Source organism: Talaromyces stipitatus, genomic scaffold (genome assembly GCF_000003125.1).
Source record: "Talaromyces stipitatus ATCC 10500 scf_1105507295541 genomic scaffold, whole genome shotgun sequence".
Classification (NCBI taxonomy): Eukaryota; Fungi; Ascomycota; class Eurotiomycetes; order Eurotiales; family Trichocomaceae; genus Talaromyces; species Talaromyces stipitatus.
Window position 1 is genome coordinate 4,277,089 of NW_002990115.1, and position 24,821 is coordinate 4,301,909.

The 24,821-nt window shown below is 46.1% G+C and overlaps 8 protein-coding genes across 8 annotated transcripts, besides 2 other annotated features; 6 read left to right on the forward strand and 2 right to left on the reverse strand.

Moving 5' to 3' along the window:
- Window positions 1-279: 279 nt before the first annotated feature.
- Window positions 280-5,447, forward strand: TSTA_039060 (non-repetitive nucleoporin, putative; the record flags this gene model as incomplete). Its single annotated transcript, XM_002481091.1, has 5 exons — window positions 280-562; window positions 622-3,072; window positions 3,130-3,218; window positions 3,268-3,897; window positions 3,950-5,447. 5 exons carry the CDS (start codon window positions 280-282, stop codon window positions 4,556-4,558), a joined length of 4,062 nt encoding a protein of 1,353 aa, XP_002481136.1. The 3' UTR covers window positions 4,559-5,447.
- TSTA_039070 (3-isopropylmalate dehydrogenase, putative) lies at window positions 4,954-6,203 on the reverse strand (the record flags this gene model as incomplete). The annotated part of the gene is made up of 2 exons (XM_002481092.1): window positions 5,645-6,203; window positions 4,954-5,623 (listed from the first exon to the last, which is right to left on the reverse strand). The coding sequence occupies exons 1-2, from the start codon at window positions 6,109-6,111 to the stop codon at window positions 4,954-4,956; spliced, it is 1,137 nt and encodes a 378-aa protein (XP_002481137.1). The 5' UTR covers window positions 6,112-6,203.
- Window positions 6,204-6,365: 162 nt separating this feature from the next.
- Window positions 6,366-7,497, forward strand: TSTA_039080 (oxidoreductase, short-chain dehydrogenase/reductase family). Its single transcript, XM_002481093.1, has 3 exons — window positions 6,366-7,076; window positions 7,162-7,321; window positions 7,380-7,497. Exons 1-3 carry the CDS (start codon window positions 6,511-6,513, stop codon window positions 7,401-7,403), a joined length of 750 nt encoding a protein of 249 aa, XP_002481138.1. The 5' UTR covers window positions 6,366-6,510; the 3' UTR covers window positions 7,404-7,497.
- Window positions 7,498-8,510: 1,013 nt separating this feature from the next.
- TSTA_039090 (uncharacterized protein) lies at window positions 8,511-10,566 on the forward strand (the record flags this gene model as incomplete). Its single annotated transcript, XM_002481094.1, has 3 exons — window positions 8,511-9,149; window positions 9,221-9,936; window positions 9,990-10,566. 3 exons carry the CDS (start codon window positions 8,511-8,513, stop codon window positions 10,564-10,566), a joined length of 1,932 nt encoding a protein of 643 aa, XP_002481139.1.
- Window positions 10,567-10,990: 424 nt separating this feature from the next.
- Window positions 10,991-13,152, reverse strand: TSTA_039100 (MFS sugar transporter, putative). The gene is made up of 6 exons (XM_002481095.1): window positions 12,911-13,152; window positions 12,583-12,857; window positions 11,968-12,517; window positions 11,814-11,901; window positions 11,560-11,758; window positions 10,991-11,500 (listed from the first exon to the last, which is right to left on the reverse strand). Exons 1-6 carry the CDS (start codon window positions 12,983-12,985, stop codon window positions 11,101-11,103), a joined length of 1,587 nt encoding a protein of 528 aa, XP_002481140.1. The 5' UTR covers window positions 12,986-13,152; the 3' UTR covers window positions 10,991-11,100.
- Window positions 13,153-13,335: 183 nt separating this feature from the next.
- Window positions 13,336-15,106, forward strand: TSTA_039110 (succinate semialdehyde dehydrogenase, putative). Its single transcript, XM_002481096.1, has 2 exons — window positions 13,336-14,839; window positions 14,906-15,106. Exons 1-2 carry the CDS (start codon window positions 13,433-13,435, stop codon window positions 15,047-15,049), a joined length of 1,551 nt encoding a protein of 516 aa, XP_002481141.1. The 5' UTR covers window positions 13,336-13,432; the 3' UTR covers window positions 15,050-15,106.
- Window positions 15,107-15,528: 422 nt separating this feature from the next.
- On the forward strand, window positions 15,529-16,671 carry TSTA_039120 (uncharacterized protein; the record flags this gene model as incomplete). Its single annotated transcript, XM_002481097.1, has 2 exons — window positions 15,529-15,973; window positions 16,007-16,671. 2 exons carry the CDS (start codon window positions 15,529-15,531, stop codon window positions 16,597-16,599), a joined length of 1,038 nt encoding a protein of 345 aa, XP_002481142.1. The 3' UTR covers window positions 16,600-16,671.
- A 678-nt stretch (window positions 16,672-17,349) lies between these two features.
- Window positions 17,350-17,457: a sequence feature (CT-rich).
- A 2,201-nt stretch (window positions 17,458-19,658) lies between these two features.
- On the forward strand, window positions 19,659-23,041 carry TSTA_039130 (mRNA transport regulator (Mtr10), putative; the record flags this gene model as incomplete). The annotated part of the gene is made up of 8 exons (XM_002481098.1): window positions 19,659-19,829; window positions 19,887-19,979; window positions 20,030-20,302; window positions 20,417-20,507; window positions 20,562-21,845; window positions 21,900-22,325; window positions 22,375-22,905; window positions 22,953-23,041. Exons 1-8 carry the CDS (start codon window positions 19,701-19,703, stop codon window positions 23,039-23,041), a joined length of 2,916 nt encoding a protein of 971 aa, XP_002481143.1. The 5' UTR covers window positions 19,659-19,700.
- A 792-nt stretch (window positions 23,042-23,833) lies between these two features.
- Window positions 23,834-23,880: a sequence feature (T-rich).
- The last annotated feature ends 941 nt before the right edge of the window (window positions 23,881-24,821 follow it).

Here is a 24,821-nt window from a genome sequence, read left to right on the forward strand (position 1 = left end):
GCTAGGAACGGCCTGGTCTGTGCGCAAAATATTGTTTCGAGCTGTTCCGCGATCTCGACCAGCCGCCTTGTTTCGGCATCACCGCCAGCTCTTCTGCACCCAACAGCTTCGATCTCGCGCTGAGCTCACTCAACCTCTTTGCGAACCTTGAAATTTCTTCTTCGATTGAACTTGAAATATTCTTTCATAGCTGGAAACTCTTTATAACAGCGACACTTGGGCTTCGCGGCGCAGTTCTTTCTTTGACGCGGGGAGACGTGCTGAGCGAGGGCTACGAAAATGTCCTATCCAGCTCTCACCCCGACTCGACCACTGCCAGGGACATTCTTTCAGACTCCAGCAGCAAATAACATTAGCAATGGACAACTATTTCAGACGAGGACACCGTCGGCGCCTGCCGCGCAGCAGGAATCAACAGCCGCTTCAACCCTTCAGAAATTGTCACCAGCAGCTCCCAAAGTCAAGACTGAGACCCTGAGCACAAAGGAGCGCGCTGCGCGGACGATAAATGATACACTCGCACAGGAAGCTCGATATCCAGATCTTGATAATTATCTTTCTCGTGCGTCAATTGAGGAGTTCTTTCTTCTGCTGGAAATCTTTGCTGACCGTCTATTGTAGAAGGTTTTTCATCTGACTACGAGATACCTGTCAACAAAGCATGGGCCCCATTCCAAAGAGTAAAAAGTTACAACATACCCGAGCAGATCCTCGATCAATACAATCGAGCACAAATTTCTACGAGCATGGGACTTTTTGCTGAGTTGAATCACGCTTGGGTTGCCATTGACAATGCGCTGTACCTTTGGGATTATACCCACCCGAACCCACAACTAGTTGGATACGAGTCTCAGTCTAACAGTATCAATGCCGTGAAGCTTGCTAAGCCTCGACCGGGCGTCTTCCTTCCTTCTATTACGCACATTCTGGTCATTTCCACGACTGCGGATATCATTCTGCTGGGTATGGGATGCGAAACGGTGGCTGGGGGTGCGAAACAAGTGACGTTATATCAGACTGGCATGTCAACCTCTATTCGTGGGCTTGACGTGCACGTCATAACTTCATCTCACACGTCTGGAAGGATTTTCTTTGCTGGATCGTCTGACAATGACGTTTATGAGTTCAAGTACCAACAGGAAGAGAAATGGTTCCAGGGACGATGTTCCAAAGTCAACCAGACCAGTTCACGGATCGCATCTTTTGCGCCATCGTTATCAATAAGTTTCACCCAGAGACAAACTGAGTTCGTTGAGCAAATGATTGTGGATGACACCCGGAATCTTCTTTATACGTTGTCATCGTTATCTACAATCAGGGTCTTCCACCTAAAGCCTGACGGAACACTTGCACTGGCCATCACGAAACCGGCTATTGACATATATTCCAATATCGGGCATATCATCCCTTCCAACGAGGCATTGAACCCCAAAGTGAAGATTGTCTCCATCTGTCCCATTCCTACTCCTGAAGCGTCTCGATACCATCTCGTTGCTACGACAGCTACTGGCTATCGCATCTATCTTAGCGCAACTGGATCTTACAGCTGGTCACCTACACCCAGTGGCACTAGCCCTCCGACCAGTATGCAGGCACATTTCGTGAAAACGCCTCCTTTCGACACTCAACCAGCTGTACCTGGTGCAATGCAATTCCAACAGACTGCAACCACTACTAAAGTCCCTATTCATACACTCGATCCCACCGTTATGGCTCAACGATTCCCTCCTGGGTATTTCTTCTGCTTCACTTGCAAAGATCCCTCACAAAAGGAAGATACACTATTTATGTCAGCACCGGATTCAGGCCGCATTGCACGCGCTCATGAAAATGTTGTTCCTCCAAAGCCTTCAGAGTCGGGTTGGTGGTTTCCCCTAAGAAGCAGGGCTGAAGATATTGGTTTAATCACGACTCCTTTGGAAGCTGTGGCATCAGCCAATGGATTTGGAAACGAACTGGCTATACAGTACGACCAGACCGCCGCAGAGTTGGCCATTTTGACAAACTCAGGCGTTCATGTAATCCGAAGACGCCGTCTTGTCGATATCTTTGCCGCGCTTGTTCGCGATGGAGGGGGTGAAGATGGACTGGAAGGTGATACCAAGAACTTTATTCGTGTCTATGGACGCAGCGAGGCCCTTGCTACGGCGTTGGCAGTTGCATGTGGTCAGGGAATGGAGGTCTCTGATTCTCGCCTTACGAAGGTCAAAGACCCGGATATTTTAGAATATGCACGAAAGATCTTCATCGAATATGGCGGAAAGCCGTCTATGAATGAAAACGCTGTTGCAGATAACAGCACTCCAGCAATTGACTCGATTCTTCCTTCCCCTCGTCACGCTGGTATCGCATTGTACATGTCAAGGCTTCTTCGCTCTATTTGGAAAAAGGAGATTGCAGTCGCCAAGCCCTCCAAGACGGGATTGGATGTGACACCTTCAGTAAGCATTGTCAAGCTACAGAGCATCCAACGAGACTTGTCAGCACTGCAAGGATTCTTCAACGTGAACAAGAATTTCATTGAAGGTCTCAGTGGGCCGGAAGCACTTTCGCGTGCAGCCACGAAGCAGGAAGAGACTGCCCTCATGGCGGAACATCGTGCTTTACATTCATTGGTCCAACTTCTGTCAGATACAATCGAAGGTATTTCATTTGTTTTGGTTCTCTTCGACGAGCGTGTGGATGAAATTGTCCTTGCTTTGCCTGATGAGGCTAGACAGCGCTTCTTGAAACTCACCTTTGAGGAATTATTCAGTACTGGAAAAGGTCACGAGATCGCCAAGGAACTTGTCAAGGCTATTGTCAACAGGAATATTGCAAAGGGTTCGAATGTGGAAACCGTTGCCGATGCATTGCGCCGTCGATGTGGCAATTTCTGCAGCGCCGAAGATGTCATCATTTTCAAAGCGCAAGAACAGTTGAAGAGAGCGACCGAGGCAGGCGCAAATTCGGAGATAGGGAGAAACCTTCTGAACGAGAGTCTACGCTTGTTCCGGCAAGTATCTGAGGAGCTACCAATGGATAATCTTGTATCTGCTGTGGACAGTTACATTGCGAATCAGTTTTTTGCGGGTAAGTCACAATCGACGATTTTTGGATGTCGTGACATTGGAAACTGATATAATCTAGGCGCTATTCAACTATGTCTCAACGTTGCTGACAGCTCGGATAAAGCCAATTTGGCTCTCAATTGGGTGATGGAAGGTCGTTCAGAGGAGGTTGGTCATGCAAGAATATAATATTATTCGAGATACTAATACAAAATAGGACTCACGCAAGATACATTATTATTTCCGCAAGCAGTGCTACGATCTCATTTTCAAGGTTATCGTTGCAGTCGACAAGTCGGCAGCTAACGATCCAGGCGTGATTGACGGCCAGTACACGCCGCTCGCCAAACGCAGAAATGAGGCCTACAGTGTTATTGCTGATTCTAACGATGAAGTCTTTCTGACGTGCTTGTACGACTGGTATCTGGAGCAAGGCTGGAGCGATCGTCTTCTTGCAACACAGTCTCCCTTTGTCGTTACATACCTGGAGCGCAAGTCTATCGATGATATTTTCCATGCTGACTTGCTCTGGCGCTACTACGCCCAATCCGAGCGGTACTTTGATGCAGCCAGGGTTCAGTTTCAACTTGCACAAAGTGCATTCAATCTGCCCCTTAGCCGACGTATTGAATATCTGGGTCAAGCTCGCGCCAATGCTTCGACATTCACTCACGAGATTGGCCGACAATCGCGACAAAGGCTTTTGCAAGAAATTGGTAATCTTATGGATGTTGCGAACATTCAGGATGATCTATTGCAGCGTTTGAAAGAGGATGATCGGCTGGACAAGGGAAGCAAGCAGGAGGTCTTGAAGGATATTGATGGACCTATCCATGATCTTACACTGGTACGTTAATTACGGGCAAAATGCATAACTTTATACTAACATATATTCGCAGCTCTTCAATAGATATGCAGATGCCGGCGGCTACTGCGATATCTGTCTACAAATCTATTATGCAGCTGATTACCGGAACATGACCGATATCCTCTCAACATGGGAAAATCTATTGGAAATCACCCATCAACAGACCGTCACCAAAGGCCAAGCCCAGCCGTATGAAGCCGTGATCGAAAAAATCCGATCTCTAGGAAGCCGTCTTCGCATGTCCGAAATCGTATTCCCAATCCCCAGCATTCTCCCCATCGTTGAGCGCTACTCATTGCAACACCAACGCGGCATCGGACCCCCAACATGGGTAGTCGACTTATTCCTTGACCTTGAAGTCCCCCACGAAACAATCTACACCACTCTTGAAACCATGTTCTATAACGACGAAGCTCCCTTCACAGGCGCCAATAAGAGATACATCGCCACAGATCTGTTGTATATCATCCAGCGATGGTTCAATGATACGTTACGTGTTGGCGGATCCGTATTTGGAAGCGATGTCATGGCAACGAGAATTTCCGAAATGTTGGTTTTGGTTCAACGGAATGGGTTACCTAGTGAATATGTCCAGATGGCGCAAGAATTGAGGGTGCAAATCGACAACAGCATTCGATGATTTCTTGGCTAGCCTTTGTTGTATTCTAATTTTTAATGAGCTCTCTTTTTTTTGTGATGGGGAGTATGTATCTTTTTATGTTCTTGGGATCGGTCGAAGAAACGAAACTTGTTACTATCGTTACTATCTATTTATCTATTGTCTACATGGAGCGAAGGAGGAAGACGTTGGAAAGCCGGCAGACATGCACATCTGGGAAGCGAAAAGAGAAAAGAAGAGAAATTTTATGCATCATAAGTGAGTGCTTTTCATGGAGTCTTACATATCTCATAGTTAGTACCTACGATTAGTCTTGTCCTCCTTAGCGCGCAATTGGAATTCCTGAGTGTTTGAATCGATGTTTTGTCGTTTTCGACTCCTTCTGGTATGTAGGTCAGTATTCGTGACCATAAAAGTTATTTGATATCAGCGCTTCTAAGGAGAGTCCGAAATTGGAATGCAACAGCATCACCAACGTCTTGCGTAGAGGCAGAACCTCCCAAATCCTTCGTCCGAATTCCTAATCCACCATGCTCGCGCACCTCGAGTGTTTTTCGTACAGCATCCTCCAGTAAATCGGCTTGACGCGGCATACTAAACGAGTATCGAAGAAGCATCGCCAAACTGAGTATTTGTGCAATCGGATTCGCCTGCCCCGTTCCCGAAATATCAGGAGCACTTCCATGGACCGCTTCATAGATACCTTTAACAGGTTTTTCACTACCAGGTACTCCGCATACGCTTGCGCTGGGAAGAACTCCTAGGGACCCCACGATTCCTCCTGATATATCAGACAGGATGTCCCCAAATGTATTATCAGTGTGAATCACGCCGTTGAATTTCGTTGGTGCTTTAACCATGACCATAGCCATGCTATCAGCCAGTTGGTCGTGGAGTTCAATATCAGGGAATTCGCGCTCGAATATATCATGCGTGACTGTTCTCCAGAAACGACCACTTGCCAAAACGTTCGCCTTATCCGCATTCCAGACTATAGCTGGGCTTTTGTCGTCAGTGTTCTTGCCCCTGCCAAAAGTCCTCGCGAGCGCTGCTGATACGCGAGCACATCTCTCAACCTCAGTTCGCCTATATATCCAAAGATCTGACGCCTCATCTTCGAATTCGGTCTTTGTTCCAAAATACGCCCCTCCGCAGTTCTCTCTAACCAGAACAAAGTCCACTCCAGCGGCTATCTCGGGCTTCAATGGTGACTGATTAAGTAGACTTGACGCATAGAACCGACAAGGCCTGATATTCGCAAATGCGTCTAGCCGCTGTCTCAAGTGGAGAATACCCTTTTCAGGACTCAGAGCGCCCGGCACATGTGCCCATTCTGGTCCTCCCACGGAGCCCAGAAGAACTGCATCGCTTGCGACGGCAGTTTCAAGGACTTCGTCGGTTATTGCGGAACCAGTCTTGTCTAGACTCGCACCTCCTATTAATCCGTAGCTTATTTGGACCTTGAAGTTGGGCAGTTCTTCTTCTAGCACTGCCAGTATTTTCAGTGCTTCTGCTATGATTTCGGGCCCTATGTGATCCCCAGGTAGCACTAGGAGTTTTCGGATTTCAGCCATGGTCTTAAGAGTCGTGGTGGAGTTGTCGAATCCAGGGGGATGAGAATTGCAAATAGAAAATAATGTTCGTGTGGTTGATACTACTCAGCCGTGTGTACTCTCAAAATGATTCTCCTACTGGTGTTATTTTCCTTCCAAAACATTATTCTGTCTCATTATGTACAAAATAGGAAACATATCTAATAATCGGCGTGACTACTCGATTCCGGCGGTACGCTCCGGTATGAGGGGAGAGATGTCCATCGGTTATCTCTGCGACAACAACAAGCTATTTCCTCCGAAAAGGACCAAGTCAATCTTCATCTTACTTGAAATACTCGACCACGAACCTATCACATAAAGGAAATCTTACTATAGACAGATTTGCTTGAAGTTTTCAATTACAATACAAGGGAAACCATGTCTCGACTCACGGGCAAAGTTGCCATTATCACCGGTGCTGCCTCCGGCTTTGGCAAGGGCATCGCTACAAAGTTTGTACAAGAAGGCGCTAAAGTTCTCATTGTCGACTTATCCGAAGAAGCAGGTCAGAAAGTCGCCACAGAGCTTGGTTGCAGCTTTCTCGTTGCGGACGTCACGCAACGGAAACACTGGGAAGAGATCTTTCGCAAAGTCATAGATGACTTTGGCGCTCTGGATATCGTTGTCAATAACGCTGGAGCAACCTACGCCAACAAACCGACTACTTCAGTTACAGACGCGGATTTTGACCTTGTCATGAATGTTAACGTCAAGTCAATTTATCTCTCAACCGACGTTATCGTTCCGTATTTCCTCGATAATAGTCGTCCCGGAGTGTTTATTCAGATCAGCTCAACGGCAGCAATCAGGCCACGGCCAGGGTTGACATGGTATAACGCCTCGAAAGGAGCGGTTAGTATCGCCTCCAAGACAATGGCTGCTGAATGGGGTCCTCGGCAGCTGCGATTCAATACAGTCTGTCCGGTGGTTGGAAGTACGGGGATGTAAGTTATATACCATGGGAGAACTCTCGAGGACTCCCGGGTTTTACATTCTATCTTTATCAGATCACTAACATAGCCCAACTAGGACACATCTCTTTCTCGGAAAGGCGGATACTGAGGAGAACAGAGCAGCCTTTGTGGAAACTATCCCACTACGTCGTCCATCAACACCGGCTGATGTAGCTAATGCATGCTGTTACCTTGCCAGCGATGAAGCAGCATTCATTACTGGGATTGATCTGGAGGTACGTTACGCCTCCTCATTGGTGCAATCCCATATCCGGATAACTGATATTGCTGTAGGTCGATGGCGGACGTTGTATATGAACTGGCGGCGTATTTTCAGGGTTAGCAGGGTTGATCATCTTGAACTGTTGTAGTTACATATACTTGGATTGAATCAATGATTCCATGTTTGATCACCAGTTTCTGAAAATGAGTTCAAATATAGAGTGAAAACAATATAAAGACATAGAAATGATAATGTACGGAGTATGTATCCTGGAAGTACCGTGCGGGGTTACGTTTTCGGAGCGTACCACCAAAGCTACTCCAACACTGACCATGCTGAATACGGACTAGCGACTCTATCCCCATGGGGCCCCGCATTCTTTTCTGCATCAAGGATCCAACGACCTCACGACAAATACTTGAGCAAATCTTCAGCAACTCAACATGTACAACACAATGAAATCTACACCATCCCAGTCAATGCCATTGTCTCCATCAGACATACATCCGAAGGTATGTCACCTTCTGCGCTTCAACTCCTTTACTTAATACCGAGAGGAAATCGGACAGGCAACAAGAAAGCGATACCAATGCAGCAACTGTGGGCTCGGATTCAGTCGTCCTAGCCACCTAGACCGACATGTAGCATCTCATAACCCTCGCCATCAACGAAGCCACGTATTCTGTCCTCACTGCAACAAGGGTTTTGCAAGGAACGATGTGTTGTTGCGCCATATGCGTGCCGTACATCAAGTCGAAACTCCCCGTAAGAAGAGCTTCAGAAAATCATGTCTTCAGTGCGCACGCAGAAAATTGAAGTGTGACCGGGCACAGCCATGCCAATCATGCGTCAATTCGCGGTCGAATTGTGCATATCATGAGGAACTTGTGTCGTCTATATCTTCCACTCCTTCAGAATCAGCATCTGAGCAGTATGACGCTTTTCAAGAAACAATTAATCAAAATATACCAACTCAGACCAGCAATACCCGCTTTGAAGCTCCACTTACGCCTGAACAAGAAAGCAACTCAGTTTTGGACGATGAGCTTCCACACCAGTCAAAGCCATCTGATAGAAGAGTAACAGAAAACTCTGCTGCTTTCTATGTAGATAAAGGATTCTTACCTGACTTTACTACTCAATTCCAATCGGACATTGATGAGTCTATCCTTTGCTCGCTATCCCATCACCTACCCGGAACGATGAATCTCGGGTCCGGAGGGTTGGACTGGTTAGACTTTCAGCTTCAAGAACCAATATTGCAGCAGGAACAATCCCTTATGACAAGCACACCTCATTCTATCATCCCTTTAATGGATCCAATTCTTGGCAACAATCAAATGTATGGCAGTAATACCGCTGGGTTGACAATCCATGACCGAGGTGATAACGGCGGAAACTTCACAAATGTCAATATCCCAGCCTCGCAGCAGTGGCCATTCGACCAAAATCGCGAACGGTTTCCACCCCGATGTCGACTGCCACCTCTCCGTGACATCCTACACGGGAGTGTTACCTCGGTTTACGGAAAGAACATGGACACCTTACAAGAGATCGTCCAGCTTTTATCTGTCCCTTACATTCCAAAGTTGGACAACTCATCATACGTCGGATCAAGACTTGCAGCTTTCAATCTGTTACAGGAAGCGATTGGCAGCTTCTTTGCCGGCTTTCATCCCATTCTTCCTATCATCCATGTCCCGACGTGGAATTTATTCAAATACCCAACTGTGCTACTTGCTAGTATGGCTTGCATCGGAGCTATGTTACAGGAAGATCAGGGTTCTTCAGACGTGTCGAATGCTTTTAGCGAGATATGCACACGGATGATTTTTTGGCTGGTCAGTTTTATTTGCAACTGTGTTTCTCCTTTGTCGTTCTATAAGTCGTATATTGACTGGCTCTGTTAAAGGCCTGTTCGGACAGCAATAGTTACTCCGACCTGTCCTATCTTAGTGCTTCTTGTCTGCATCAAATCTTCTCACTAGGATCTGGGAACCGTCAACTATATCAGGACGCAGACCGTTCCCGCGGTGCTTTGATCGGTGGCTTGCGAGGCATGGGACTCCTAACCTCCCGTGTGTCTATAGAGGCCGAAAAAGCAGATCTGCAAGCCTCGATATACACTAACACGACCGATGTGCAGGCAGAATGGAGGCAGTGGATAGACCGAGAAAGAGAAAAGCGTGTAACTTGGGCATCGTTCGAATACGACTGTAGTCTTGCCACACTAACAGGTCGCCGCGGCGCTGTCGATCTCGGAGAATTGCCATATACATTCCCTTGTGCTGAATCCTTATGGGAAGCTCAATCCGCACAAGCGTGGAAAACTCTTTCAATACACTCGTGCTTTGGCATATCTGTCACATCTGTTCTTGAAAGAGTAATGACTAGGAGATCTGTACCAGCCACATTGTCATCATGGGGGAAAAGACTTTGCAGTCAGATTATTGGGCGACTCCTGTGGGATATGAAGCAGCTTGAAGTTGCATACCTGAGCAAGGCTTTGCGTCTACCTTCGTTAGTGTCTGTTCAACAACAAGCTAAATTCGCTCTGCTTGAAGGATTTGAGAATCTCGGGCGCTCCATTGGGAGCCCAGGTTCAAGCAAAGAGTTGATTGATAACAAGTGAGATCCCTTCTCCATCCCTTATGTTTGTCATGCTGATAAATGACCTGTAGTATCTCGCAATTGATTGTCCATTATTGCAATCTTTATAGCTCGGACGACGTAATGGAGCTCGTGGTCTATATCGTCCGAAACGTCGCCACTACTTCCCACAACCAAACCAACATCCAACTAATCGAAGCAGCAAAACATCGACTGAGAGCAAAATTCAGTAACGATGCGTCCCGGACACGAAAGCTGGTCTGGCATGCAGCACAAATCCTTGCTATTGCCAACCAATACCTAGTCTCCGCCCCATGCGAGATACTGCGTATCTTCATGGGCTCTATATTCTTAATGGCCTTCTCAAAGTATAGCACCTGCCCATCTTACTTTGAACTCGATAAAAACGACTTGCCGTACGTTAAGCTGGACGAAATCCAAAATACAATTGGATGTCAGACGCCACTCATCAGTGACTGGATCCGCCATGGCGGTCCAGCTTATATAGCTGATGTTGACGATATCTATTCTGAGAAATTTTCCAGTCATATTAGTATCCGAACTCAGGCCTTGTTGCAAAGGATAGAATACTGGGGTTTGTCTCGTAAGTTTGTGCGAATACTTCAGATTTTTGAGACCACTGGATGAATACATAGTATAAGTCCATTTGAACCTTGGATGCTCTTCGTCTCTAATCAAGGCAGCTCAAGCCGATATCAGTATAGCTATGGAAAAACCTTCATTTGGTTATACAGTAGAACCTGGCTATAACGAAAAGAAGCCCTCTCTCGGAATCCAAGTCAGATACTTGGAATTCAGAGATGAGGAGAATAGTAGTCAATCTATCTTATCATTAGTAATTACGATGCTCTTTAGTTCTATACTAAAGCAACTAAAGTTGATATTAGTATTAGTATAATCATTGGAGAGGCTTTCATTTCGTTATAGCCAGGTTCTACTGTAGTTAGGTTCTATTGTATGTGCGTCTACAATGGGACAGCAAGAAGTATTTTTATTTCACTTCAAGATGCACATGCATACTAGAACGTCCAGCTCGGATTTATTTGAAACAGATCTCTACTGAAAAGCCCATATCGAAGCGGCGTGGCCACTAGCCATGAAAATAGATACTCCTTCAAAAGAACTTCACAGGTCCAGCTATTGATCACTCAGTTCGCAGATTCAAGCCATGCTAGCCTTTAGTTCACCCGCAGTAGCAGTATCCTCCAACTGCAAAATATCCTGCCCCTTCAAAAACTCATCTAACCCTTTCCTCTGCTCTTCCGGGATATCATTAAAATGCACAGCAACATCATCCCCAAATTTAGCACTAATCTCTTCCAACGACAACCGTGCGGTCTCCGGCCAGAAGAAATAGACAACCGGAATGAAGAAAATACACCAGCAGATTATGACGAGATAATATTTCCAGCCGGCATTTTGGATTCCGATTGGAGCTGTCTGCAGGAGGATGAGGGTAGCGGCGAATTGGCCAAAGAGAGAGAAGCCCATTCCTATGGGTCTGATTTCTGTGGGGAAGATTTCGGAGACATAGAGGTACATTGTTGTGTCGCAGCAGGTTCTACATGAGCAGGCATTAGTAGTCGGTCTGGAGTATCAGTAGCGAGGGAGTGAACTGACCCTTGGAATGCGAGATATAGGAAAATGAAAAATACGCCCGCTGCATTCCCGGCTTTGTTCATTGTGCCGGCGTATTGAGCAACACATCCAGCCAGACCGGAGGTTGTCACCAGGCATCCTATCAAGCCTACAATGAACATCCATCGTCGAGAGTTGACACGATCGTGAAGCCAGGCGCCGAGTGGGTTATATATCAGCCCTGAGATTGTTGTTAAATGATTTCTTTTTGAACGACGTATGTCATTAAGACTTACCTGCTGTGGTGAGCCACAGTGCTGAAAGTAAAAGGGGCATCGAGCCGGTTTGTCCCAGGTTCGTGTATAGAATGACCGAGTAGTTATTCTTGATATGTGGTTAACTTTATCGACGAGGAACAAAGATATAAAGTGCACCTGGGAATCAACGTACAATAACCAGTGGACCAGCAAATTCTGCCCCCCATTGAGTCAAAAACCCAATAATCATTCTCTTGCGGTAGCTCTTCTTCTTGATGACAGCCATCCACGGTCCATATCCGAGACTTTCAAGTTTCGACTGATCCAAGGCAAGTTGTTGCTTAGTCTGAAATAATTCTTCGCGAGCCACGAGATCGTCCCCATCTGATGGCGACTTTCGTAGTCTCAGCAATACTTTCCACGCTTCTTCAGTCTTCCCCTTTTGTAGTAACCATCGAGGAGATCGTGGAATGAAAATTGAAGTGGCCAGTAAGACAAGAGGTCCGAAGCATTGCATACAGAGTGGGAATCTCCATGCAAACGAAGGGTTTTTGTCAGTCGCGAAGTAACAGGCGTAACCCAACCAGGAGGCTAGGACGTAACCAAAGACGAGGAATATTGCATGATGGCCAACGAGCCAACCTCTATTTGTCGGCGGGGCCAATTCGGACAGATACATAGGACAAACCGTGACTAAGATGCCTATTCCCAGTCCAGCAATGAAACGACCGGCTTGAAACATGCTTCATAATCATCATCAGTACGTGTCATCAAATATGCAAAATGCGAGGATAGGGAGCAATCGTACCTCAGATTTGCTGCTCCGCCTTGTAGCGCACCTCCAAGGAGAGCAAGCAATGCTCCTAGCTGTATATTCCTCTTTCGACCTAGCGAAGTAGCTGACCATGCTATGAATAGACTACCGACGGCACCCCCTGCACTATATAGACCATTCGCTGTTGCAATGGCCTCGGTCGTGGTAGTTGCATATCCAGGCTCACCGGCCTCGGGCAAGTTGAAGAATGAGTACCATCCGGGTTGCCCGATAGTACTCCCAATGATGGATGAGGAATAGCCGTATGTCTGTATCGATGATCAGCAAGGTAAAAGATCGTTACAGGAGGGAATCAACACACCAGTGATCCAAATGCCACAGCAACAGTGATCAATTTGTTGTACACGGTCGTGCCGTGTTTTTCTTTTCCGGTCATGACTGCCCAGATGCCTTGCGTATTTGATAGCAGATAAAAATAGTGCAATCTTTGAAGCCAAGCATAGCAGTTTATCCCAATAACTATCCGGAACTCGCCCGGTTGTTATAAGCAAAACTACAATGGCAAGTGTGCTTTAGAATTTGCTTGGTCGTGGAATCATACTCATCCCTGGATAAAAGTCTCTTCTCTCCATAGGTGAATTCCTCGGCATCTAATTCGGATTGTGCCACTTCTTAGTCGGGGCGGTGCCACAACATGCGATGAGGGGAATATTCGCACATTCTGAGATGTGAGATCGGAGAATATCTTTACAATCATCTGATCACTCGTCGGTTGACCTTGTAGACATTTCAATAATGAATCACCAGAGGGAGCAATAAAGTCCAACGGGTTTCGGTAAATCAACACCACATATCTTAGCTTCACAGCACGAGTATCGTGAAAATGTCTCTTCAGTCAGACAGTATGGATAGCGGAACTCGACAAATACGAGTCCCTTTCGAATTATTCGACAAGACACTCCTTCACAACGAATGCTATATCGACGGTGAATGGTATTTTTCACTTTCCGGTAATTACTTCGGTGTCACCGATCCCGGGTCAGGAACTGAATGGGGGGCATGTCCCGATTGCATTCCAGAAGACGTCGACAATGCAGTGCAAAAAGCACATACGGCTTTTCAACTCTATTCTCGAACTAATCCCCGAACACGAGCTCAGCTTCTTTCTAGATGGTATCAACTTATCCTCTCTGCAAAGGACGATCTGGCCAAGATCCTGGTCTACGAAACCGGGAAACCTCTCGCGGAAGCCTATGGAGAGATTGAGTACGGCGCCAGCTTCACATGGTGGTTTTCCGGGGAAGCAGACCGAATTCGAGGATCGACGTTAGTCAGTGCAGCGAAAAATCGACGAACAGTCACCATCAAACAGCCCATGGGTGTTGCAGTAGCACTGGTGCCCTGGAACTTCCCATTAGCACTCGTGCTACGCAAAGTGAGTGCAGCTCTAGCTGCAGGATGTACCATGGTCGTGAAGCCCTCCCCGGAGACACCTCTGACAGCTCTATCTCTTGCGGATCTCGCGACAAGAGCTGGTTTTCCCAAGGGTGCATTTAACGTTTTAACGACCAGTCTAGAGAATACCCCAGCCGTCGCCGAGTCATTGTGTACTCATCCGCTAGTAAAGAAAGTAACCTTTACAGGCAGCACTCGTGTAGGCAAAATCGTCGCTCGTCTATGTGCGGAGAATCTGAAGAAGTCTACCTGCGAACTTGGTGGGAACTGCCCCTTGATCTGCTTTGCTGACGCAGACTTGGACGTTGCTATCGATCAACTATTTGCGCTGAAATGGAGACATGCTGGACAAGCATGTATTACGGCAAACCGTGTGTATGTCGAACGTACCATCTATGAAGATTTCATTGAACGAATAGTGCAACGGACCGAGTCCCTAGTACTGGGTCACGGACTGGATTCTGCTACTACCATCGGACCAGTTACTGTCGAACGTAGTCTGGATCGGTTGGAAAGCCTTGTTTCAGATGCAGTGAGCAAAGGAGCCAAAATTGTGCTTGGTGTGGGCACCAGAGTCCGCGAAAACGATGGTAAAGACCTGTCCAAGGGATTCTTCATGAAGCCTACTATTCTGGTTGATATGACGGACGACATGACGATGACTCATGAAGAGGTCTTTGGTCCAGTGCTCGGAATCTATTCCTTTGACACAGAGGAAGAAATCACACGACGAGCAAACGCCACTCCGTACGGTCTTGCAAGTTATGTATTCACGGATAATACTCATCGGATCTGGCGGATGATGGAGAACCTGGAAGCCGGGATGATTGGACTGGTATGAATATTTCCTCCTCTTTTAATTTAGGAGCTCTTCTACATGACGTACTAATGGCTATTATAGAACGTGGGAAACAGCTCTGCTGCTGAAGCACCTTTTGGTGGAATGAAAGATAGTGGATGGGGGAAAGAGAGTGGAAAGGACATTGCTATTGACGAATATCTCGTTAGCAAAACCTGTACAATGTTGATCAAGGATCATTATTGATTTCTAGACTATTACAGCTTATATTAATTCTTCTAATGGAGGACAAACAGGCACATCAAGACTTTCTCTATATCTAAATGCAGTATAGGTCATAAGTCACCGGCCAATATGTAGTATAAAGATTGATTTCTCGACTTCAACGACTCCACCGAGAAGGTCCCTGGTATATCATAAACCCCAGCTACCTAGGAATCGGTCCATCTCCGCGAAAAGTGCGGAGGTCTCCTGGTGACTCTATGGTGGCAAGCTCCGTACTCCGCAATACACAGGTTGTTCTACCTATGTAGGACTTGGCACTTTCGTGCTCGTAACATTTCTCTTGTTCTATTCCTTTACACTTTCTTCTCTTATTTCATCCTTACCAAGCTTTGCCTCTCTCCGGATTGTGGTCCCATTTCTTAAGTCCAAGAAGTAGATATCAAGCGTTGCATGCCAAGTTCATCACGCTTTCAACATCAACTCAATTCATATAAATCATAATGTCCGAAGATCCGCCTACTTCATCGCGCGCTGGAATGGACGCAACTGAGCTTAATGCCATTCTCAAAATTCACAAAACCCCCTACGATCACCTCCCAAACCAACACCAAGTCTGGAACCGCCCCCCAAACTCCCGTTCCGAAGGCCTAGGCCGCCTCATAATCCTCACCCCGGATATTGTACGTGCCGCAGCATCAACATGCATTCAAACCGGTCAACGAATCTCTCTAAACTGGGATTTGACAAAACTCGAAGTCGCGAACTTCAACCGTCAACCGACGCAGCACCATGTTTTACCGATCATGAATGGGATTGCGTTTGATGATTTGTATATCATTAATCCGCAGCAGTCTAGTCAATGGGATGGATTGAGGCATTTTGCCACTCCTGTACCGACGGAAGATATGCCCAAGCAAAGATTATTCTATGGTGGTGTATCGGCGGGTGAGATTATGGACCGGAATAATACGCGTATAGGACTTCAGCACTGGGCGAAGGAAGGGATATGTGGACGAGGTGTATTACTTGACTATGTGGAATATGCAGCTAGACATGGCATCTCCTATTCCACGTTTTCTGATCATTCAATTTCCCTGGATGTATTGAAAGATATAGCGAGAGAACAACAGACCGAGTTCAAATTTGGGGATATACTTTTCATCCGGATAGGGGTCACGCATGAATGGGATACGAAAATGACACGAGACGACAAGGCTGCATACGGAGCATCTTGCAGCCCCCAGCATGCAGGCGTTGAAGGCACAGAGGAAATGCTGCGCTGGATATGGGATACGGGATTTGCAGCTGTTGCTAGTGATGCCATATCGTTCGAAGTATACCCTCCTAAACAGATGTACCCTCGTGGGCATGGAGATGGAGCAGTGAAAGGTATCTTTATGCATGAAGTGTTGCTGGCTGGTTGGGGTTTTCCCATTGGTGAGCTCTTTGATTTAGAAGACCTTGCTCGGATTTGTAAAACGGAGAAACGATGGGAGTTTTTTGTCTCCAGTGCTCCGTTCAATATGCCTGGGGGTATAAGCAGTCCACCAAATTGTATAGCCATTTTCTGATATGTAAAGTTAGTCTCCGGCTTCCAAGGTTCATTATCAACATTATATATAGCTCACATAAGAATCAGAAAGCTGAATTTCTCATAACGAGCCAGTCTTTCCTGCGGAATAGTAAATTGGGATCTTTCACTCATCTTCGGATTCCAAGCATGGTCACAATCATAAGTTAATTTTGCTATACCAGCCATAATACATACACTGGCCTCACGAACGGAGACCTTTCACAGCGGTCATTTTGGTACTTCAATTTTCAACACCCATATGCGACGATTGGAGCATAGTAGACGCGCATATTAGGCAACAATTCCACCAGCTGCATGTTCGTCAGGTACGTTTCTTCGAACATCCTCCACACTATACGGACCACATGGAACATAGACCGAGTCCAAGGTCGAAATATCCCATCCTTCTCTTTGAGAATAGACTAGCGTATAGCACCATTCTCCAAGTCATTTCTCTCCCGCGCTCCACCGTCACAGCCATTTGCTCAGCGTATCGACTACAAGCAGCGATGGTTTCCCGAGGGCTGTGTATGTTGTTATCCTTCAGGAACCAGCTTGGATCAATCTCCGAGAATGACAGATCTCCTTCAGAATTCATCTTCCTCCTTTAAATACTGACTCACACCTGCCCAAGGAAAATAAATGAGTCCTGGCTTTGCCATGGTTAACTGCACAGTTCACAACATCGTTGATCACCTGACGAGCCAGGGCAAGCAGTGTCTCGGCGAAGGGGTATATAAGCCGCTCGTCTTTCTTTCCTCCTTCTCTTTTTTCCCCTTCCAATTTTTTGTTTTCTTCTTTTGCTTCTTTTCTCATCTTTCTTTCTTTCCTTATTTCATCTTTTCTTCGTCTCTTTGTATCAATATATCTTTGTATTCCTTATCTCATACCTCTGGGCTCTCGTGAACATACTTGGCAGGTCTGTTACTCACCTGGTCCATCTCTTATATGCGATTGAGGATCCTTCCAAATGCTGACAGTCTTGATACAAAAAGCTCTATGAAGAGTCAATTTGATGCTTCAATAGCTGCACTCTTAGCTGTACCGGCAGTAAGAACTGGATATTACTGCTGCCACAAAAGTGATCACGATGGCTTCCTAGCTTGTGGTGGCAGAAGTCATCACACTGGCCTCCACTCCATGCTTGGGGGTGCAAAAGTCACCACAATGGCTTCATGCTTTGTGGTGGTTGTTCCCCGCCATTGCAGCCTCAGAGTTGAAACTCATGTCAGAGGAGACAGTCTATCAATTTGTTTGTACCAATGACGAGTACCTCAAGTTTGAAAAGCTTCTACTTGCCCCTTACGCCGTAGCAGGCCTACCATCCGAGTTCTGAAGATATAATAGATGAGCCAAATGGCACTGTGCATGAAGGCACGGGTTGGTTTATCTATTTAATGTTGAATTTTGCAATATGCTGATGCCTCTGAGAGACCCTTTGAATATTGTCGGAGCGATTATGCTCACTGTCTTAGCATATGCCGTCTTCTCGTGTCCGTATGCGTCTTTTCCCTTAACTCGCTCTCTTGACTACGTGCTGACTTCTGACTTCGTATAGGAAGACAACCAAAGTGTAGACTGCGCTTTGAAGGTGAAACTGTTCGAACACCGAAAATCAAGCTCTCAGGGACCGGAATGTAACCGCTATCAATACAATCACGGCAATATACAGGCAACCTTCGGTGGTCTTTGTCCTTTCTTCTCTGTCGACATTATTACTCTTCTGATTCCTTTGCTCGCTGATTTGCGCGACGCAATAACCGGCTCCGATGGGTAGACTGAACACTTGAGCTTTTGCTGCTATGACCGGCAGCGGCGCCGCAGCAGCAGCAGCAACATGATGTCCTTCCGGCTCCTTTCGTCGTTCTCCTGGCTGCAACCGGTCAAGGACGTCTTATGCAAGATTGTTGAGATTGGATATGTAACTTTCGATGAATCAAATGTTGGAGTTAGATGCTGTTACGAAAATGGACGGATTCACAGGGCATTCCTGGAAGATGATTCGAGGCCATGGGGAACTGTCGCCACTCTAATTATCATGGCTTGCACGAAAGGTAATGTTATCCAAAGTTCTCTTTTATAGTTCTGTGCTAATATATTTAGGCATGTTGAGTACCTTGGTCCACAAAAGCTCTTGGTGAGCTCAATCATATCTGGGATGACAACTCGGGCCTATACTTTACCTTTGTATCTATTTTTGAGCTCTTACCAATGAGACCAAAATGCTGCGAGATCTATTATGGTAGTAAATGGCTAGTAGAGGAGCGAGGTGATATTCCGGAGCAAGGAGGTGGATGTTCCAAGATTTATGTTAGTATACTTGTATATCTAGCCTTGTATGTACGATGGCCTCCAGCCAAGCAAAGAAAACTTTCTGGTCTCTTATACAGTGGTTTTCTGATGTCCGGACATATGGATATTGAACACGGGTTCATTCATACCTAATCAATGGCCTTATCTGCAACGTCCCTCAGTCTCTCCATTCGGAATTCTCTGTAACCCGATGTTGTAGTCGTGAATAAATGCAAAATAATCATCCTCAGGGAATATACGTGGACTTGCAAGCCCGCCCGTGTTCGAAGGCTAAATCTACCCTAAGAGCCACTGAGCATCTCGAAATCAATTACCAGAAAGGCGATGATGGTGAAATGGTGTAGTTTTTGTTCCCACAGCTGGTATGTAGCTGCAGGGTTCGTCCGTGAGATAGGGGAGTTGTTATATAGACTCCATATTCTCTGGCTTGTATTGAGCCCGTATGCTAATTTGCGGGTTTGCAATCGGTATGAAGGGCATAGAAAATATTGATAGCCGGTAAGGGAGAGGAAGTTATATACAGTTGACAGTTGTCGTTGAAGCGACCCACTTTAATTTTTTGGCGTGTTTGGATTCCGTCACTTTCTCCATCCCACCTGACGACTTTGCAACCGTCTTCATTCAAGATATTCTGTTTTAATATCCATTCTCACTCTTTCTGTTGTATCATCTCCAATTTATCCATCTGCTTTGATTTAATGACGCAAAATAACATCAAGCCTACGTGAACCTCTCGCCAATCGGCCACCTCAATTTTACCCATCTACCCCTCTTACAGTCACGAACATGGCGAGCAAATCCAACGATGGGCAGCCATTCGCCGCTGTCCTGGCAGCGGTCGCGACAATGCAGGGCAATGTGTCGCGCTCTGAAAAGGCACAGGCACACGAATATCTTGAGAAATTCCAGAAATCAGTACGCCTACCGTACCTCAGACGACACGCATTTCTAACTCTGGTCATCTTCGTTTAGGTCGAAGCGTGGACTGCCACACATGCTATGCTACAGACCCCTGATATTCCTATAGAAGCGAAACTATTTGCTGCGACGACATTGAAAGGAAAAGTACGGTCGGTCGATTTTACGGAGCAATAGCGAATACTAATGTTGATCAGATTACATATGACCTCGATCAATTGCCTCCTGATGCCGTACCCTCTTTGCGGGACTCCATGTTGAATCAGCTTGCTGCATTTGCTTCCGGCCCTCGACCGATACAGACACAGCTTTGCGTGGGGTTGGCTAATCTCGCCATTCAGATGACTTCATGGAAAGATGTCCTAGCAACGGTAGGATCGGCACTGGGGAGTAATGCTGGAGATTGCGTGTTGGAATTTTTGAAGATTCTTCCTGAGGAAGTGACCGAAGGTCGCAAAATCAACCTGAGTGTATGTTCGATCGATCATATCATCCACCTATACAACTAGCGTCTGCGCGGACAACAGCACCTGCGTATAGTTTTCGGCAAGGATTGAAGAGTCTAATTCGTCAACGATCAATAGGAAGATGAACTTGCGGCTAGAACCAGAGAGCTCTTGGACGATAATGCGGAGCAGGTCATGCACCTTCTTACACAATATTCGCAGTCATCAGGTATGTGTTCTTGTGCAGATAGTATAGCATTATCTGATTTTGTTATCATGTCAGCCACCGCTGCGACGAATCCCAGATTGATCGATTGTATAACATCCTGGCTCCGTGAGATCCCAGCTACTCAGATAGTTGAGTCGCCATTACTAGACGTTGTTTTGAAGGCGCTCGATAACGACAGTTCTTTCGACTCCGCAGTGGATTGTATTTGCTCGATTTATAGAGATACCAGAGAGGTGGATGATTCGCTGCCAGCTATACAGAGACTGTACCCCCGGATAGTGGCCCTTCGACCGAAGCTGCAAGAACTCGCAGAAGCCGAAGACGTCGAAGCATTCAAAGGTATAACTAGACTATTTGCTGAGGCCGGAGAAGCGTGGGTCGTTTTGGTCGCGAGGATGCCAGGAGAATTTCGTGGTCTGGTCGAATCTGTGCTTGAGTGCTGTGTTCTCGACAAAGACCGAGAGGCGGTTTCTTTCACCTTTAATTTCTGGTACGAGTTGAAGCAATACCTGGTGCTGGAACGTTATGCCGAAGCAAAAGCCGCCTATACCGATATTTTCTCCCGTCTAGTCGACATCATGATCAAGCATCTTGAATTCCCGACGCCTGAAGATGGAGATTTAGCAGATCTGTTTGATGGTGACCGTGCACAAGAGGAACGATTCCGTGCTTTCCGTCATTCAATGGGCGATGTGCTCAAAGACTGTTGCGCTGTTATTGGCGTCACTGAATGTTTGATGAAAGCATATCGCCAAATTCAGCAATGGGTATCAAAATACGCGTCGCAAGCAAGCAACGACAATGTTCCCCATTGGCAAGAGCTTGAGGCCCCTCTTTTCAGCATGAGAGCCATGGGACGAATGGTCGATTCGGAAGAGAGTACGGTGCTACCCCAAGTAATACCTCTAATTGTTCAGATTCCAGATCACGAGAAGGTGCGCTTTTCTGCGATTATGGCGCTCGGCCGGTATACAGAGTGGACAGCCAACCATCCAGAAACGTTAGAAGCACAGCTCAACTACGTGATATCTGGTTTCCAACATAGCTCTCAAGAAGTCATTGGAGCGGCGGCGCTTGCCTTTAAATACCTGGGTAGCGACTGCAATAAGCTTCTTGGAGGACATATACCACAATTACACTCCTTCTACGAGTCCGTACTAGACAAGCTCAAGCCACCTAGCCAGGAGGAAATTACGGAAGGTGTGGCTGCGGTTGTTGCAGTGCAGCCTGTTGACAAGATATATGAATCGATGAAGTTGTTCTGCGACCCGATCATGGCGCGAATCATGACTCTTGCAAACAATGCGCAAGACGAACAAGGCCAGAAAGCTGTTGCAGGTAGGTTCATAACTAAGTATTTGTGGCTAGGGTAACTAATCTCACTATTGATAGACCACCTGCAGTTAATTACCATCTTCATCCAGCTCGTCACGCCGTATGTTGGACCGCAAGGAGAGAATCCTGCGGTGAAGTATTGTGGCGAGATTATGCCGATATTGAACACTCTGGTGATGAATTTTACCAAGTCTACGCCGATACTGGAACGAGTTTGCCGTTGCTGGAGATATATGATTATTTCTTACCGAACAGCGATGATTCCCTTGTTACCGAGTCTAGCACAAAGCTTGGCAGCTGGGTTTGAGGCTTCTCGAGAGGGTTGTTTCTTGTGGGCTACGGATGCAGTTGTTAGAGAATTCGCCGAGGGTGCAGAACTGGTAGATAAGGCGACAAGTCAGGCTGTGTATCAATTCTTTGAGCAACAAAGTGTTGCATTTTTGCGAATCCTGAACGAGTTGCCTCCAGAGCAACTACCAGACGGTGAGAACCAAATCTTATATCCTGCCGGCACCTACTGACAATAGCATAGTGATCGAGGACTTCTTCCGCCTTGCAAGCGACGCAATCCGCTTCTACCCCAAAGAATGTGTCACATCTTCGCTTATCGTTCCTACCTTCTCTGCTGGCCTCACTGCCCTTACTTTACAACAAGTCGATCCGCTTATTGCAACACTACATTACTACCGGGATCTATTGAGCTTTGGATTTGAGACGCCATCCATCTCCAACTTTAGTGACTCTAGTGGTCAACCATATTCCAACCCACCCGAAGTACGAAACGCCGTGAAAGAGCTGATTGGAAATCAAGGCCAGCTACTCGTTGAACGGGTTTTGACGGGGATGATGTTCAGTTTCCCAGAGGACTGTTTCCCGGATGCTTCTGGTATACTCATGGCACAGTTCGAACTGATGCCGCAGCAGACCGGGCTGTGGGTGCAATCGACTATAGAACAACTTCCAGCAGGCACGATGAAGCCAGGCGAAGCCGCACGATTGTTGACAAACATTTCCGAGAAGATCCAACTATTAGAATCTCGCAAGATACGCGTCCTCCTGCAAGGTTAGTCATTCACCTATTATACTTAATACATTTACTGACATGTGTAGACTTCACAAATTCCTACCGACGACGGAACGTTGCACCACGAGACGGCCTCGGAAGGCTGGAAGCCACACGCTTCCGATTCAGCGGATAATCACTATTAGCAGATACCCTCAATGAGAAAAGTAATCCGTTCATTTTGAATCTCTATCTTCCGGTTTGGTTCCTAGGCCTGCCACAACAGAAGGAGAATCGGGCCTATCAACCATTTTGATCAATTTTTTCCCCTGATCAAAGATCCATGTAGCATATTTTCATATTCGGCATAATTCAGAATAAGAAGAAAGGAATAAAGGTTATAAGTGCTCTTCCTGAGCAACTAGCCTATGGCTATGTTTAGGTAGATTTACCGCGCCAACCGCTTAAAATTCGACTTTTCAACAGGCAATGTCCGCAATCTTGATACAGGATAGCAAATATTTCCTGTATTATATGATTTGATAAACACCTTATTAGATATTATGAATTCATCGATCGTCGGTATATCCCCAGATCCGATATTCGGAAGTCGACTTCTTTATTGGAATATGACTTAGGGCTTCGGCTTTCGCCGGTATACACGTAGAGTAGAATGACCAACATAGATTAGACAATGACTGGATGATCACCGGTCTCAAGATTACAAGGATTAGACTACAAGATTAGGAAGATAAGATTATTTTACTTTTTATCTAAAACAGTCTACTTGTAGGGCATGCATCACCCTACCTTCAACATGCTATCTGATGCATACAATAATACAAACATCTGCGCGGAGCAATTTCCAGGGATTCAACCTAACGATCAATATAATCTCCCTTCATATATGATATAACTAGACTAAATCCGTGTAACCGAGAAAATAAATGCATGCATCTAGCTTTTTTAAGCGCGTGGTTTGGTTAGCTCTTTCTTTTTGTTTCTTCTTTTGTCTTTGCTTTTTCTTTCACTTTTCCGGTTTCGAACATGTAGGTTGGCTGGTTATGTCCATTATGGCGGAGCTGGCGATCCCCGAGTCTATACACCAATGTATACGAATATGAAATGAGTACAGAGTGTCCCAAGGAGTCCGTAGGTAGGACATGGGCAAGAATGGCGGGGTGATTGGGCTGGAACAATGTAGATTTGCGAATGTCGGAAATATGGTGAAGTTATTGCTTTTCTTTTTTTTTCTCTTTGTCTTTGATATTGAGGTTTCACAGGCTATATACCCAAAGTACAGGTGTTGCTATTTTGGGTCTATCGAGTTACAGCTGCGAGTTAGGGCAGGGAGTTAGGGCTTGTCTTTGAACTGACTTTATGGGCCTACGGCATATGGATGTCCTTCACAGGCATCATGTTTATACTTGTACAATCATGTCAATATCTATCTTATCTGTAAGGACTAGGTAACGACTGCTTTTGAGTCAAACCACCAGCAATTGCGAATTCTATAAACATCATATCTCGAGGGTCGTTAAGTTGTGTTGTACCACAGCATTCAACAAAGCCTACCTAGGAAGATACCGGTTGCTGATCCTCTCAACGCGAGTCAAGGTTCCTCTGTGATATCAAGATCGACATAACTGTTGTAGTCTAGAGCATCTATCGAGACAGGGGTGACGAGACGCGGCTGAGTTCGTCCAACGCTGTCATATACGAATGCATAAATTGCTTCTGGCATATTTCTAATATCTTTGTGAGTTTAGGCCAGGAGGACTTACCGGAGAAGCAATATCATTATGTAAATTTAACTACATGGGATATGTGGCAGATCATCTCGGGATTTTGCAGATAGGGCCGCCATTCGCGATATAAATTCTCGACCATAGATATTGTTCATTTCTTTAGTGTATGCTTCATGCTAAGTCGAATTGCGCATTGGCATTATACCGCCTACATATAGCAAGGTCCTC